Genomic DNA, 17,414 nt, shown 5'->3' with positions numbered 1-17,414 from the left:
GTTTTAGGAAAAACGTCAGCGACGAGGAGCGCACTGGTCAATCCAGCACGGCATCAACATAATCGACTATCCTTCCTCTACAGTCCGGACCTCGCTCCACGCTACTTTCACCTTGAAACACTTGAAGCAGCACCGAGGAGGCTGCCGCTTCGCTTCAGACGAGGTGAAACACTTCGTGACAACATGGATAAACACGCAAGAACAGAATTTTTTTTTTTTGACCAAAAAGGAATATTGAAACTCATCCTGAGACTTATCCGGAGGCTATGTGGAAAAATAACTTAACGTACGTACTATCTGCTGGCTGTATTAGTTGTATGAAATAATAACACGTTTCACTTCAGGCTTTGTAACTTTACTTTCCGATCACCCCTCGTATTCATACTGTATATAAAAATCAATTTTAGAAGGGTATAGCGTACCACCAGAAAAGCATTGTATTTATATTACTTTTCATGGAAATACAAGATTACAATTTCTACTTATGTTAACACTGACATTTTAGATGTAAAGTATTTACTCAACTATACACTACGTATACTTACTTTCGGGGGGGGGGGGGTGAAATAAAGGTGTTTCGATTCACAGATTACACTGTTCAACAACGAAAATGAAAATCAGCTAATCCTTATTGATTTTGAGGTGCTGATCACGAATTTGAAAGTTATTTTCGAATATTAGCTCTACTTTTCGTTTTACAGGCATGTCTAATAATAACGCTTTAAAAATAAATATATTCGCTTCGTTTGGGGTAAAATGTTACACTGATGCGGCAACACTGGAGAAACTATATGAACGCTTGGTTTCATTGTGTTCCTTATCTCAGTCGTGTTTTGCTATTGTTAGAAAAGACAGGTTTAGTGCAGTTATCAGCGTTTTGGGTGTGACATTTGTGTAGTGCAGGACATAAAAATACAACTACAAGTACGCAAAAATACTGGTATTTCGAATGTATATTTTCAAATAGTTGTCGGAGCTATTTCAAGTGACATTTTGAGGATTTCAATAAACAAAAATGCCGCGAAATTGTGTAAACAGTGCGGATAGCTTCTGCTACGTGTGTGGGGAAGTGACATTTTCCTCACAAAAGCAGACTATAACACCACTAATAAGAAAAGCCTATCAATATTACTTTGGTTGTAAAATTGGAGACCAAGATAAATCTTGGGCACCCCACATCGTGTGTAACACTTGTGCCAGCAATCTAAGAAATTGGATTAATGGGAAGGGGCGCTCAATGCCTTTTGCAGTGCCCATGATTTGGAGGGAGCCAGGCGACCACATCAGAGACTTATTTTTGTATGGTTCCTTCCGTCAAGAAGGGAATTTCCACGAAGAAGAAGCGGGCCTTGATCTATCCTAACATTCCTTCTGCAATGCGCCCTGTTCCACATGGAGAAGGACTACCTGTTCCTGACCCACCTAAAGAATACGATCTTTTTTCTGATGATGATCAAGAAGTTGAAGCTCCTGAATCAAGTACTTCGAAGGACCCTACGTTTGTTGTAGAAGAACCTCCATGTGAACCACATAGACTTACTCAAGAGGAAGTAAGTGATCTAATCAGAGACTTGGACCTCTCGAAAAGCAAAGCCGAAATTTTAGCGTCACGCTTAAAGCAATGGAATTTATTGCAGGAAAAAGTAAATATTTCAGTGTATCGGAAGAGGGGGAAGATGTTCACTTCATTTTTTACTATGGAAGACACACTTGTGGCATGTACAAATGTAAATGGTCTCATGAGGGCACTTAAAATTAATTACGAACCTACGGAGTGGAGGCTCTTTATAGATTCATCCAAGGTGAGTTTAAAGGCAGTGCTTTTACATATTGGAAATGAACTTCCTTCAATTCCTGCAGGTTACGCAGTTCATATGAAGGAATCTTATGAAAACTTGAAACGTTTACTTCAAGCGATTAAATATTACGATTTTCAGTGGCTCATTTGTGGTGACCTTAAAGTAATAGCACTGTTGCTAGGTATGTAGTTAGGATATACAAAGTATTGTTGCTTTATATGTGAATGGGACAGTAGAGATCGTGGATCTCATTACCGCAAAAGTGATTGGAGTACCAGAGAAACTCTTCAGCCGGGAGTGAAAAATGTGCAGCATGAACCACTGGTAGATCGTAACCGAATTTTGCTTCCCCCTCTACATATTAAATTAGGTCTTATGAAAAGTTTTGTTAAGAGCATGAACCAAGAGGATGAGGCCTATAAGTACCTAAGAGGACAATTCCCTCGATTAAGTGATGCCAAAGTTAAAGAGGGTGTTTCATAGCGCCACAGATTAGGCAACTATTCAAAGATCACAAGTTCGACGAAATTCTCCAAGGTGAGGAGAAAGCTGCGTGGGAAAGCTTGAAGTGTGTTTGTTCACAGTTCTTGGGAAGACACCGAGCAACAAATTACAAACAACTGGTAGCAAAGTTGTTATTGTGCTACGAAAATCTTGGTTGCAATATGTCTCTGAAACTCCACTTTCTTCATTCACATCTAGACTTCTTTCCCGAAGATTGTGGAGCAGTAAGTGACGAACATGGTGAACGTTTCCATCAAAATGCAGCCATGGAGAAGAGATATGAGGGAAAGTGGAGTTCTAACATATTGGCCGACTACTGTTGGACTATTGCAAGGGATGCTCCAGATGTAACCTACAAAAGGCAAACCAAGCGAAGACGCTCAAAATAAAATAAACATAATCCTGTACAAGGGATCACTTGAAATTTTTGTCTACATTGCAGTGTAGTTCTTGCACAAAAAGGTATTTGTACATATTTTTCATGTTTTGATGTTAATACTGATTTTTATTACGGAATTGTTAATGTTTAACTTGACCACGGTTACTTTATTTTCTGTATCGCTGTGAAACTGGTATTTGCGCAATTTTGAAAAAGGAAATACAAGGGTATAGAAAGCTATAGGTTAGGGTACTTCTTAACTCCCCAGCTTATCATATCACAGTGAAATAGATAAAAAAAAAGTGAAATGTAAATTTTTACAAGGATTTTGCTTAAATGTTCTATAAATATTAATACATTTGTATATATACAGCTACTGTTGTACAAGGGCGTTTTTTTCACAACCTGAGCTAAGAAAATTTTTCTATTATCATTTCCTTTCATATTATGCTTAAATGAATGTAAAAATCGCAATTTCAAAGAATTTGCATACTTTCGATCAAAATTTGTTGAACAGTGTTATTAATGAGTTATGTGTTGATTCTTTAAATAATCAAATTTTGAATATTAATGTTTCATCTCTAGATATGTCATAAATGGTAATATCATTTTTAATTTGAATCGAGGTTAAATTGCGAAAGTATTAAATTCAAATAGACATACATTTATTATTTGATCAATAAATCGTACTTGACTAAACAAAAGCTCATTATTGTGTCAGACATATATTAAATGAATATGAATTTAGAGTACTCTTTAAGTCTGTTATTTCAAAATATTAGATTAACTGTTTGTAGATTACTTTACAAAGATATGAATATAGTGATTATAGGTTGGCCTGTCGAGAGACCTCCGTGAGAAGTGTTGAAAATACATTCTCTTACATAAGACAAATTCAATTATAAAGAAAGTTTTAACTTACATGAAAAAGTTAAGTCGGCGATGATTATCATGTATCTAAGAAATAATAATCTGTCTCTTCAGCGTTGCAGTCCTTGTATCGTTCGGTCCCTTTCTATTGTTGTTGACAGTTTTTCCTCGAACTATCATTTTTTGGAAGTATTTATACACGTTCTAAACACTTTCACTTGCATAAATTTAATCATTTTATTTATTTATTTATTTATTTATAACAGGTTTCAGATGCAGCACTAGGCCATTTTACACTGAAACATTTTAACAATTTGAGTTTAAGATGGTACAACATAACAGTGACATTACACAAAATAGCTTATTTAGAGATGATCTGAAAGTATACTCACTTGAAAAAACGTCTACAGTTTCTGGTAACTGATTATAGGTACTGACATTTCGGTTTAGAAGGAACCTTTGGACAATATTAACTCTCGCCGCTCGAGTGTAAAAGAGACCACTAGACCGTGTTGTTCTAGCGGGAACGCGAAAATTGATCTGACTTAATAACTGTTCACATGATATATGGCCATTTACAATTTTTTGCAAAAATATTAGGTCAGAAATTTTGTTTCTTACTAGGGGAGGTTTGATATTGAGGTATTTTAAAACATCATTTTTTGGAAGTGTTCGGAAGTGAGGTACTCGGTAGGATACAATGGCTAAAAAGAAATTAATTACGGAATGTATTTTTTAAAAAATGAGTAGGGCAGGCCATAGACTAGATAGAAGAACAGTACTCAATTGTGTTAGCAACATATGACTTACAGAGCAAGCTTAAGGAATTAGGATTTTTTATGTCAGTGAAGCGATAAAGGAGTCCCAGTTTTCTCATAGCAGTACAAGATATTGTGCTTATATGATCCGCAAAAGTAAGCTTACTGTCAATGATAACACCAAGATCTCTGAAAGAGGAGACAGAATAAAAACAAAATAGTACGTCACACATCCTATACGGAATATTTTGAGGTTGTTTACCACTTATTAGCTTCTATTCCTTTTAAAAATAAATACTGTTTATAGGTCTTCAAATTATTTCGCGTTCCAGTACAAGCATGTACAAAAGCTTTGTATGATTCAAGACTACGATAAAAGTTTTTAATATTTCAGACAATTATAAAGCAATGTTAACATTAGTTAACACAAAGGTGTCCCAAACCTTCACCATGGAAAACAATATTTGAACAGACTTACCTTAAGCGTTCGTGGAGTTCAGTTTTTTCAAAGAAAGGTGTCTCTTACTTTTCCTGAACACTAGTACAAAGTTATTACGGGTGTAAACACTACAAACATAATCTCGTTGTGTTTGTCTTTTCATTAAATAATAATGTATTATGTTAGTGAAAGATAAAGCAAACACACATGCACAGGAAAGATGGTAATCTTTTTTATAGAATTCAATATTATTTTTAAAAAATAATCAGATATGCTAGCTAATTAGTAACTACTGTAATTAGAGCAAATTAAACACATTAACATATTTGCTTGCGCGGGACTTCGCGAGTTGCTACACAGTAAAAAAAAATGGTTGTGTTAATTCAACTCAAATTTAACACAAGGCAGTGGTTCCAGTGTAACTACCACTATACGGTGTTAATTCAACACAGACCCCGCGGTGTTAGCGTTTAACACAGGGGGTGTGTTACGTTCTTAACACACAATCGGTGTTGAGCCATGCCGTAAGCGTTAATGAACAACTTGTTCAAGAATGATAGGAAACTCTTACCTATATCCTTATAGCATGTTTGGCTCTTAATCGTGTTTCTACTGGTTTTCCGCCATTCATTAAACACAGTCCCCGCTGTTGACTGGTGAGCTCTAGTACAGTATAGAAGTGACACAGTAATACGATGTTGTTTCTCGCTGTTGGCATATTTTTTCAGAAACATTATGTAATACAATTAAGAACACATCGCGAGGTTTGCATCGTGAAATTTTATGAATACCTGGATTAGTTTAAGTATTTCTTTCTACTGTGTTTGTGTATAGCTTCAGTACAAAAGCCTTTATAATTAGATGCACAACATATTTGGCAATCACGCAGAAAACAACACTGAAGATTCTACATTTGTGTTAATTTAACACATAGACTGTGTGTCATTTCATCTACCGGCATTTGACACAACTCCAAATGAAGAGTGAGTGTTCTAACCACCTGTTTATGCTATATTTTAACACAATCGTGTTAACACATAGGCATGTCGTTGAAATAACACAACGATTTTTTACAGTGTAGTTTTAAATATTACTTTATTGTGAATTTTACAAAAATCCAGAATTTTGCGGCCCTGTGCTCGAGCACAGAATTTCACTTACCTAAATACGGGCCTGGTACCAGATTTCCAACAGGTTTATCGTGCCATTGGTAGCTTCATACGCGCACGAACTCATATATGGTGAACAGTGGATTTAAGCTTATACATTTGGTAGGACATGGTCTTCTCAAGTTTAGTGTCGCAGACAATTTTCATCAGACTATTATTATGGGAAGCAAAGTTACGGGTGTTCGAAAAATGCCTGAGTAACTTCGTGTAAATATGCGAAGTGGGTGCTGCAGCCAGAGAACTTGGGTTAGCTTATTACTGTGCGCCGGGATCCTGATTTTATGGAAAACATGATAAGCCATGTAAATTGGATCTGAAAATTTGAAAAAGTGCATAGAGACAAACATTTTCAGAAATAAACTTTAGCGATTTTACACCAAAACTTAGAGTCTCGTTAGGTGAACTTTTATGTCAGCGATTTGAAAACACTGCCGATGTACGTCCAAAGTAAATGATTACATGCTATTAGTGATTCTGTATGAACTTAAGCTATGGACCTTTTCATGTAAAGAATTCAAAAGTCAAGAAACCTACAAAGAGAAATGAATAGATACATCTAAGAAAAACTAGGAGAAACTTGAAGAAAAAGAAATGGGTTTGCTAAAAAGTAATATTGATACCCGTGACGAAAGCTAGTTATGGGACTTACATAGCAGGAAGAACATGAAAGATGAAGGTTAAGTGTTTTATTTTGAATTTCTTGATATAAGAAGTGACCTAGATGATGACTAAATGCAAGATGGATAAATGAAGTAATACGTCTTACAAGAACATGAGTGAGAAAAAGAGATGACAGAAATCTCTACAAATAAAGTTCCTTATTGATAGACTGGCCACTTGAAACAAATCCGAGGTGCCTGATCTAGAACATGTCAAAAACACAATCATTAACCCTAGGATCAAAGTTGTCTAAAGTTTATGGATTTCGGGAATCTAGGTGAGCTCCGTTGGGATCTCATTACTTTGGCTTTGATATCGTACCCATAAAACCATAGTTCATCCTCTGTTATTAAAGTGGTCATGTCTGATCGTAGACGATTATTTTCTCCAATTCCATGGTGATGGTGACACAGGTATTTTTCTGGTTCTGCACGAGAATAATCGGTGCATAAAAGACAAAGACATATCGCAACCTTAGGTTTTCCTGTACCTTAGGATTTAATGTCATGAGCCGAAAGAAATGTTTAACTCCTCTGCAAGTTCAGTTAACGATCGAATTCCACTAACGTACACTGATTTGGTCAATTTTCTCTTCACTTCATAATCACCTATGCACGTTCTTTCAGCTTTGAAACAGCCAAACAACTAAAAGGTATTTGCGGAACTCATTCGTACAATACTGAGTACTAGTTGTAACATTTCGCACATCTCTGTCGTCATTTTTCCAAGGTTAAAACAAAATCCACTGTTCCTGTTTTATCATTACATATCCTGACACATATCACACAACGCACTGGCTATAATCACGTCTCAGTCAACATCTCCCGGCCTCATGTAAGTGATAATGTTCTCACACGTATCTGCTGAGGATTCGAAGTTACAATTAATACATTCTTGTGGGAAGAAAAGCAACCTGGGAATTAAACGAAACCTCTCACATATCACAGTTGGATTTTTTAAGTGAGCTAGTGGCCTGTTCAAATACAAGAAATCAAGAACTTATTTCATTTATATTTCTTAATTGTCCAATATTTCTTCCCGTGTAAGACGTTCCTCGGAAGTTTCTTGACGTACGTTTGTGGAAAATAGTTCACCTTACTTTTTGATCATATCTTGTATAATTGTTTCTTACGAGGGCCATCCGGAAAGTGGTACGCGTTTGTGCAATAAAGACACAGTAGTACATATTAACAAATATACACATTTCTATTGGAAAGAGCATATACCTTACACTACTTCTCCACATAATAGCCAAGCAAATTGAGGCATTTGTCATACTGTGTGACGAGTTTTTGTATTCCAGCGTCATAGTCCTCTGCCGCCAGCGTATTGAGATACGTAGTCACGCCTCGTTTAAGTTCTTCATCGCTGTCAAATCTTTTTCCCGCCAGAAAGTCTTTAAGCTTCGTAAAGTGATGCATACCAAACCCATGTTTCGTCCCCTGTAATGATGCGATTTAGGAAAGAGTCTCCTTCATCGGAATAACATCCCAGAAACGTCAGTGCTGCAGCCATACGCTTGGTTTTGTGCTCATCTGTCAGCATGCGAGGGACCCACCTTGCACAGATTTTTGAATAATGCAGATGGTCTTTGACAATTCCATGAACAATTGTTCAAGACACATTAGGAAAATGTTCACAGAGTTCATCAATTGTGACGCGCCGATCGTTCCTCACGCATTCGTCTACTGACCTCAGCAGTTCGTCTGTAATGACAGATGGTCTCCCTGAACGCTGCTCGTCGTGTGTACTCTCCCTCCCCAGGTTGAAGTTGCGACACCAGCGCCGAACAGACGACTCATCCATCACATTGTCTCCATACACCTCCTTTAATTGGCGATGAATTTCACAAGGTCGAACGTTTCGTGCATTAAGAAATTTAATCACGGCCTTCATTTCACAACTGGCGGGATTCTCAATTCGTTTAATCATTATAAAGGAGCACAGACACTGCTAGCATCACACAACCTTGCACACAGCAGGCAGACAAGCCACTGACGCGGTCTGACCTTGCCCAGCGGCTCCCCGAGTCGTCAGCGCTTCATGCTGTGCAAACGGGTACCACTTTCCGGATGGCCCTCGTATTATACAATACTTAATTGTTTCTAAGTTCGGACTTACGTTTCATCCAAAATTGATTCTTGCAGGTATTTCTCATCATTTAACATCCCATCTTCTTCTGTAGATTTTACTAACGTTGCCTCATTAACAAAACGTTTTGCTTACCGGTAATTTATCAGACACCAACAGAAATAAGATTTTACAACTTCACTAAGGATATCCTAGTTAGCTGACGAAATGGTAAAGTGTTCAGAACTTTAGATCAAAATTAAGTCTCTCTCAGACATGACTGTTACTATTCTTAAATATGTAAAGTCAAACAACAAAGAAAACTTACTTGTTGAAAGTGGTTCACACACAAGCGTTAAGCATACAATTGCCAGCAAAGCTCCCTTTGTTAAAACGTCCATTTCCGGTTCGAAATGTTGCTCGGAGGGAAACACAATACTTACTGTTCAATTAGTTCCATCTTTCCTTTGTTTTAACACAAATTATTTGTATTGTTTTCTCGCCTACGGAAGCAAGACAAAATCCATCAACAAGTCTTAAAATTCTCAATGCACTGATACGCTTTCATTCGTTTAATACGATTTGTTTACATCATAAATATAGCAATGTTAATTACGGCAAATGTTAGAAATTTCTATAACAGTATTCTCTTCTCTTTGCCTGTCATTTCATAAAATTGCACCATTTGTATAACTTAATCAATAAGTATTCCAATTTCGTTTATTGTTTTCCACATCAAAGATAATTGTCAGAAAAGCATATACGTTTTTATGTTGTTATGAATATATCTACACCAACATTTGTTATAAACGTATTATCAAGATTCATAAACGTATTACAATTTTGAGACAGAAACGCAGTATTTCTAACATCTCATCAATAAGATATTATAACATTCAAGGTTCCATTACGTGTCGCAATCTTGAATATTTTATATACGTATAATAATTAGAGGCAGGAGTTTTTCGCAATCCGCGATAAAACAAAATCCGTCACAATTAAGCACTTTTCAGTTTCTTGACGTTTTATGAAATTCTATGTGCATTTTCATTGGTTTCCGTTGCGCGACAAAACGCGAAATTGGCTGCTTTGCGCGAAATTTCTAACAATACGCGAAATTTTAAAAATACGTTTTCCTTAATTTAAAAACGCCAGTTTTCCGCTGACGGAACGGTAGAACGTGACATGAAAGTTGTAGTTTGGGTGATTCGAAAAAGGGTATAGAGAACATGTTGCATGTTAGCTATCACCATCGCATCTGGATGAAGAGAAGCCATTTTAATTAACTAGCCAATGGCATGGACTGGTGATAAGTAACAAGCGTACAACAATGAAGGAGGAAAATGTGGGAATCATGTAACATGCGTATGTTTAATGCTTAAATGTAACTTGTGCCTACGTGTTTTCAGAAGGCAGCAAAACTTTCCTACTCATAGTAAGTTTAGTTATTGATTTTTCCTTCAGTTTGATAATGTATATATATATATATATATATATATATATATATATATATAATTTTCTATAAGCGAAATTAGCAATGTCAAGTGAAATATTCAATGTATTTTGTTTTTAGGTAATTAATGGTTTATTTCTGTAGTTATCTATGAATAAAAGGAAAAATTGTAAAAATGTCAGGGAATACCTTTTCCATAAGAGCTACAAAATGCGAAACTTTATTTGGAAAATGCTACAAAACGCGAAATATGAAAAACGAAACGCGAAATTTTCAAATTATTTGTGCGAAAAACTCGTGCTCCTAATAATAATTAATATATTCACAAAGCACTACAACAAATAGAATTAGGTCAATTCATAATGTGTGCTTGCAATCTTATGAAGAATATATAGAGTAATCACGAAGTCCCATTAACCCCTATCGCGTGTCCACATATCAATAGATAGTCGCATTGCATTAACATAGCATCATGGTAGAGGATAACTTTGAAGTAGTGTGACTTTTCTGTACTATTAATTCAATAGCGTATCTATGTAAACCATCGTTTTCATAATATAATACGAATCTCCACCATGTACGATGTGAAATTTTCCTCAACATTGCTGGTGTTACGGCAGTAAATGCACGTCGAACAGCATCCTTAAGTTCGTCAACTGTCTCGTAACGTGTGGCACAAATTTTTTGTTTAATAAACTCCCATAATGCACTGTCGCAAGATAACAGGTCAGGACTTCGGGGTGGCCACTCCCAAGGTGCAGGCAAATGGACAGAACCATGTCCAATCCATGTTACCTCCTGATTGGAGATAACAATCGGAGGTTTACTGTAATTTAGACTAATAATTGGAATTTTACTGTAGACGAATTTTAAGGTGGCTTCTTTGTTTTGGTTATGTAATAACTACTCATTAAGTGTCTAGTATAGGTTCCTTGTTTATGTTTAATAATTATTTTTATCAGTAATTTTATACATTAATTTTGATTTGTGGTGAATGTAGGTAGTTAGTTTTAATACTAAAGTGTTTCTTTAGATATATGCATTTAGATAGGAGTTTTGTTCAGAGCTATTTTGTTTCCAAAATTCATTTCGAATAGGATCTTTCACTCTATACTAATCTGGAAATGAATTGCAGATTATCGAGATGAAGCAACTAATAATTTTATTTTAATTGAAAGATTGTTTTTCGCCATCTTGGCTTTCATCTTCATAACATATTCACCCAATCATCAGTTTATTTCTTAGTAGGGATGCGTACGAGTCGAGTCGAGTCGAGATTTAAGGCTGTCTCGACTCGTCTCGAGAAAATGTTGTCTCGACTCGAGTCTCGACTCGAAAATATGTTTCTGTCTCGACTCAACAGTCTCTGTCTCGACTCGACTCGAATTCGAGTCGAGACAAAATGCACGGGTTAGATTATACGCACACATCAGCCAGACCATTATGACTACCTACCTAATTATCAGTATGTCGACCTTTGGAACGGATAACAACGGCGACGTGTCTTGGCATGGACGCAATGATCCTTGGTAGGTCGCCGGAGAGAGTTACACCACATATGCACACACAGGTCACCTAATTCCCGTAAATTCCGGGGAGGGGGCGATGCGCCGTGGCGTCACGTTCAATCACATTCCAGATGCGTTCGATTGGGGTCATATCCGGCGAGTCGGGGGACCAGCACATCACTTAGAACTCGCTCCTATGTTCCTAGAACCACTCCATCACATTCCTGGCCTTGTAACATGGTGCATTATTTTGTCGAAAAATCCTACTACCGTTGGGAAACATGATCATCATGAAGGGGTGTCCGTAGTCTGCAAGCAGTGTGCGATACGCTTCGGCCGTCATGGTGCCTTGCTCGAGCTCCACTAGACACATGGATACTCACGTGAATGTTCCCCAGATAATAATTAAGCCGCAGCCCGCTTGTTTCCGTCTCGCAGTACAAGTGTCAAGGAGCTGTTCCTTTGGAATACGACGGATTCGCATCCTCTCATCGTCATGATGAAGAAGTTATCGAGTTATCGGGATTCATCAGATAATGCAACGCTCTGCCACTGTGCCAAGGTCCAGTGGCGATGGTCACGTGTTCATTTCAGTCGTAGTTGCCGATGTCGTGGTGTTAACATTCGCACATGAATGGGTCATCGACTGTGGACTTCCATCGTTAGGAGTGTTCGGTGCAATGTATGTTCAGATTAGTGTAGTGAAGGCCTGGGAAAAAATGGAAATTTTGGGTTTAAAAGAACAATTTTTTTTACGGTTCTCCCGAGCTTGGAAAAAAAACGGAAAATTTGGGTAAAATTGAAATTTTCGAATATGTTATTATATTATGCTTTCAAAATTAAAAGTGTTTTGTATTTACTAGTTTTTAGTTAATATGTTAAATCAGACATATTTTATAGAGATATGTTCTATGTAAAGTTTGAATCCATTAGAAAAAATAATTTGTTCGGAAATATTAGCAAAAACAGGAAAATATAGTTTAAAACTATTTTTTGGCCTGAAGCTAGTAATCTTAATGCTGTAACATGTCTGCAGCATATACAGTAGGAAGTCGAAAATCCGAATTGATTGGGACCACAGGTAGTTCGCATTTTCTAAAATGACAAAAAATGCCATTTAGGCTTGCATATACTGTACGGTATGTTCTTCTATCGATACAGTGGTTATTCAGTACATACAGTAATTACAATACAGAACTAAAGGCTACTTATATTTAATGTTTCTGAAGAACCTGCTCGTACACTAAATTACACTGATCTTGTAAGTCACACTTAAAACTTATAGGCCTAAGAGAAAATAAAAATAAAAATATGTATGACAAACAATTACATATGAATGATTTTTTGTAAAAACACTGACTTCACACAACGTCGACGGACACATTATTGTTTGTTTATCGCTAGCGTTAAGACAAAATGTAAAAAGCTTTTAGGGACCGGGTTCAGATTTTTGACGTTCCGGATTTTTGACGTTCGGATTATCAACGTCCTACTGTATATACAATGTATTTCGCTAACAAAAAAAAAATACTTAAAGCAACAGGTTTTAATTCTACTTTTTAGTTTTCTGATTTCTGGTAAAATCCCTCTTTATTCTTTGTACACTTTTCGAAAAACTCAAAAAGAGAGAGGATCTTATTTACACATACACACATATACCGCACAAGTGAGTGAATTTGAGCAGCGAGAAATATATTAAAGGGTTGAGTATGTGAAACTTCCGTTCGTTATTATTACAGACTAGCAGAATACCCGTTTTTCGCAGGGGAGAATACGTTTCACTATGGGCACAAAGGGCACTAAAACTGTCACCAATGAACTTATGGAGCCCCAAAACTATGAATTCGACATTAATATCGGTAATTTCCAATTATCTTTACATGTCACCATCCCCCCTTAGAGTACTAATGGGACTGAATTTCGATTTAAACGGCCGGAAGTGTCACTGTTCATCTCAGCGACCCCAAAAACTATGATTCGACACTAATATCGGTCATTTTCAATACTTTTTATATATCTTCTCCCTCCTCCAAGTTGTGGGGCCGAATTTTGATTTAAAGGGCATCGGAAGTGTCTTTGTTCATTTCAGCGACCCCGAAAATTATGGATTCGACACTAATATCTATCATTTCCCCCTCCCTTTCCCTCAAGTTGCATCTTCAAAGTGAAATAATAAAAGCATCCCGAACCTAATTTATATTGAAAATTTTATCAAGGTCGGTAAAATTTCCAAAAATCTTGAACCTATTAATTAAAAAAAATGTTCGGGAATATTAGCAAAAACCGGAAAATATAATTTAAAAACTATTTCTTCGTCTGATGCTAGTAATCTTATTTGCTGTAACATGTTTGCAGCATATATACAATGTATTTTGCTAACAAGAAAAATACTTAAAGCAACAGGTTTTAATTTTACTTTTTAGTTTCCTAATTTGTGGTAAAATCTTCCCTCTTTATTATTTGTATTTTTTTCGAATAACTTAAAAAAAGAAATGAACTTATTTACACATATACACATATACCGCACAAGTGAGTAAATTTGAGCAGCGACAAATATTTTAAAGGGTTGAATATGTGAAACTTCCGTTCGTTATTATTACAGACTAGCCGAATACCTTGCATGGGGAGAATACGTTTCATTTTAGACATAAAGGGCACCAAAACTGTCACCAATGAACTTATATAGCCTCAAAATTATGAATTCGACACTACTGTCGGTAATTTTCAATTACCTTTACATGCTCCCGTTCGCCCTTAGGAGTACTAATGGGTCTGAATTTGTGGATTTAAACGGCATCTTCTGTTCATCTCATGGACCCCGAAAAGTATGGATTCGACGGCCATTTTCGATCATGTCTCTCTCTCTCTCTCTCTCTCTCTATATATATATATATATATATATATATATATATATATATATATATATATATATATATATATGCATTTGGATTTAAACGGCCGGAAGAGTCACTGTTCATCTCTGCGACCCCGAAAACTATGGATTCGACACTAATATCGGTCATTTTCAATATTTTTAAATATATATCTTCTCCCTCCTCCAAGTTGTGGGGCCAAATTTTGATTTAAACGCCATCGGAAGTGTCATTGTTCATTTCAGCGACCCCGAAAATTATGGATTCGACACTAATATCTGCCATTTTCCCCTCTCCCCTTCCCTCAAGTTACACCTTCAAAGTGAAATGATAAAAATCATTCCGAACATCATCTATGTTGAAAATTTTATCGAGGTCGGTCTGATGATTCAGGAGTTATTATGTTAGAAACATTAATACTCACTTTCATTTTGATTGTAATAGATAATCTGTCGCACTAGAAAACATGCGTTTGTTTACATACAGGTAGAGGTCTGCGCGGATACAAAATATCGCATCCGCATCCGTACCGCATCCGCAGCATCTCTATCCGCATCCACAACATCTCTATCCGCACCCGCATCCGCAGATAATGAGATAACAAATATATACAACTTACATATTCTATAATACACGTAGTTTTCTGAATCAAACGAAACAATATATTATATCAGTTTCCTCGTGATCAAATACCAACTACGATAAATAAAATGCAATATACACCGTGCAGATATAAATTAGAAATTAATGAACGATTTATGTACTTACCCAAGATCTTCAAATGCAGATATTGGACCAAAATAATGCCACGTAGGTAATATCCCCTCAATCGACTAATTTTAGAGCACGTCACTAAGTTCTTAAACTTGATCATTACTCATAAAAAAGGGGCATTTGTTCTAAACACAAAGGCGAAATAGAAATAATCGTTATTAAGAAATAAAAATTAATCACAGGACTGCAAACACATCCACATATCCCGAACTGACACTGGCATCAGTAATTGCACTAAATTAAAAAAAAAAATAAGTGACGAAACTAACAACGCAATACAATGCATGCTTTCACGACCAGGCTCATTCGTGGCTAAGCGGTTAGCGTACACCCCTATGGCGTGGGAGACTCGGGTTCAATTCGCGGCGGGAGCTCGTGTGGTTCGGATTCCATGTTAATTGGTAGGTCTACGTATCATATAGCCTCGCTGTTGAACGGGACGTTAAACTCAAAATCAACTCAAGCTTTCACGACCAAGCTTTTACTGAAACTAGAAGTGAAAATAACTTCGAATACAAATAGGAAGTCTATACCTTTAATTTCGGAAAGAGGCAATAGAGGAAGTTTAGAATTTACTGCTTTTCTTTGCAGCCCCCACTCATTGTTGAACACATTTAGGGTAGGAGAAACAACGCATTGGTTTTTCTTCCTTTCTTCACCAGAGGCCCAGAACACACATACATATACACATACACACAAGAAGAAAGAGAGAGAAAACAATTGCTGTTATAAAACTCCAATCTCTCGGAATGTTCAATGAGGTCCGTGGTACCTCTCCGAAGAGAGAAATCTGTGAGATCGCAAACGTGCATTCAGTATCTGCTGTACTTCAAAGGAAACAGTGAAGAAGGTTTTTTTTTTCCTTTTTTTTAAGAGAGAGGGAGAGAGAAAGATGAGCGTATGATTTGATTTGTTTACTATTTCGGTGACCTACGCGCTTCTCCAGTTTGTCACAAAAGGCAAAGATAATTCTGCTGACCAGTTTTCAGTTTATGGAAGGGGATGCGGTGTTTTAAATTAGGGTTTTGGTTCCTGACCTCTCAGGCTAGAAAAACTTTATTTGAAGACATTTCTTCCTCTTCAAGGCGAATGGTCTGAAAATTTTCAGCTTTGTCAGAGGGGCTTTGGCGGCAATTATTTTTCTTGTTTACAGTAAATAGCGGTTCTTGAGGATTAGCGATGGGGCCTGTCGTTTCTTTCTGTTTAGGTCAGAGATGTCATTCACCTACAAAACGGCTGCTAAAAATATTGAAAACAGCAATAAAAGGACAACTCTCTCGTGTCATTTTTTGTCCTTTTGCTGTCACTGAGTCACAAGCTTCAAACACACATCTTTTTTATTTTAGTATTTTCAACTGGTTTTAAAACTTTTAATTTAAAACGAATGTTTATAATGCTCTTTCCACCATTATCAGAAAATTCACAGCATTTTTTTTTTGGTACAAAAAATGTAGGAAACATTATCCGCAGTTTTATCCGCTATCCGCACAGAAAAGAGATATATATCCGCATCCGCGCAGACCTCTACACACAGAATTTTGTACATAAAGTTTATATAAGTGTCTATATTAAAATATTAAATAATAGTAATTATATGTTTTAGTGCATGAGTATTAGTAGTTTGCCTACTGCTCTTTCTCTTAAGAAGTGATTTGGTTAAAATTAACAAATTTCACTAGATCAAAGAGCATATTAAGAACTCAGTTTCATTCAAGAGACCTATTTGTTGCAACAGAAGCACTTCATGTTGATAGGCTTGTATGTAACTGTAAAAGTTCTGTAATTAATGCACATCCACGAATAAATGGCGTAATAGAAATAAGTGCAGACTATTAATTTTCAACTAGCTGAACCCGCGCTCTCTACACAGCGCACCATTCACATATGAGCATGAATCTCCTTGTCAATTCTCATATCTGTACATGTCCCTTTACAGATAGAAGTGAAGTACGCCTTCATAAAAATCGGCAAGGGGTATCATAAACGAGAAATTTTTTCGATTATTTTTTTTCAATATTTCGCACCGTTTGCAAGATTTGAGCCCACTTGTAGTTGGAATTTCTAATTCATATATGACCAGTGTTTCCTTTCTTTTTGCATGCATTATGTAATAAATAAATAAATTACACACATAATTAATTATGTCAGAGATATACGG

At 36.4% G+C, this 17,414-nt stretch overlaps 1 protein-coding gene across 2 annotated transcripts in view; it reads right to left on the bottom strand.

Moving 5' to 3' along the window:
- The window catches only part of LOC145681391 (uncharacterized), a 47,337-nt gene extending 38,213 nt beyond the window's left edge, over window positions 1-9,124 (bottom strand). For both annotated transcript variants that reach the window (XM_081753042.1, XM_081753043.1), the window contains exon 1: window positions 8,977-9,124. In XM_081753042.1, coding sequence (XP_081609168.1) covers window positions 8,977-9,049 — 73 coding nt within the window. In that variant the 5' untranslated portion in view covers window positions 9,050-9,124. The remainder of the gene's footprint in view (window positions 1-8,976) is intronic.
- Between the last annotated feature and the right edge of the window lie 8,290 nt (window positions 9,125-17,414).

This window comes from Thermobia domestica, chromosome 3 (assembly GCF_964235325.1).
Source record: "Thermobia domestica chromosome 3, izTheDome1.hap1.1, whole genome shotgun sequence".
Taxonomy (NCBI): domain Eukaryota; kingdom Metazoa; phylum Arthropoda; class Insecta; order Zygentoma; family Lepismatidae; genus Thermobia; species Thermobia domestica.
Note: the sequence above shows the minus strand (reverse complement) of the source record. Positions and strands in the feature narration are given on the sequence as shown.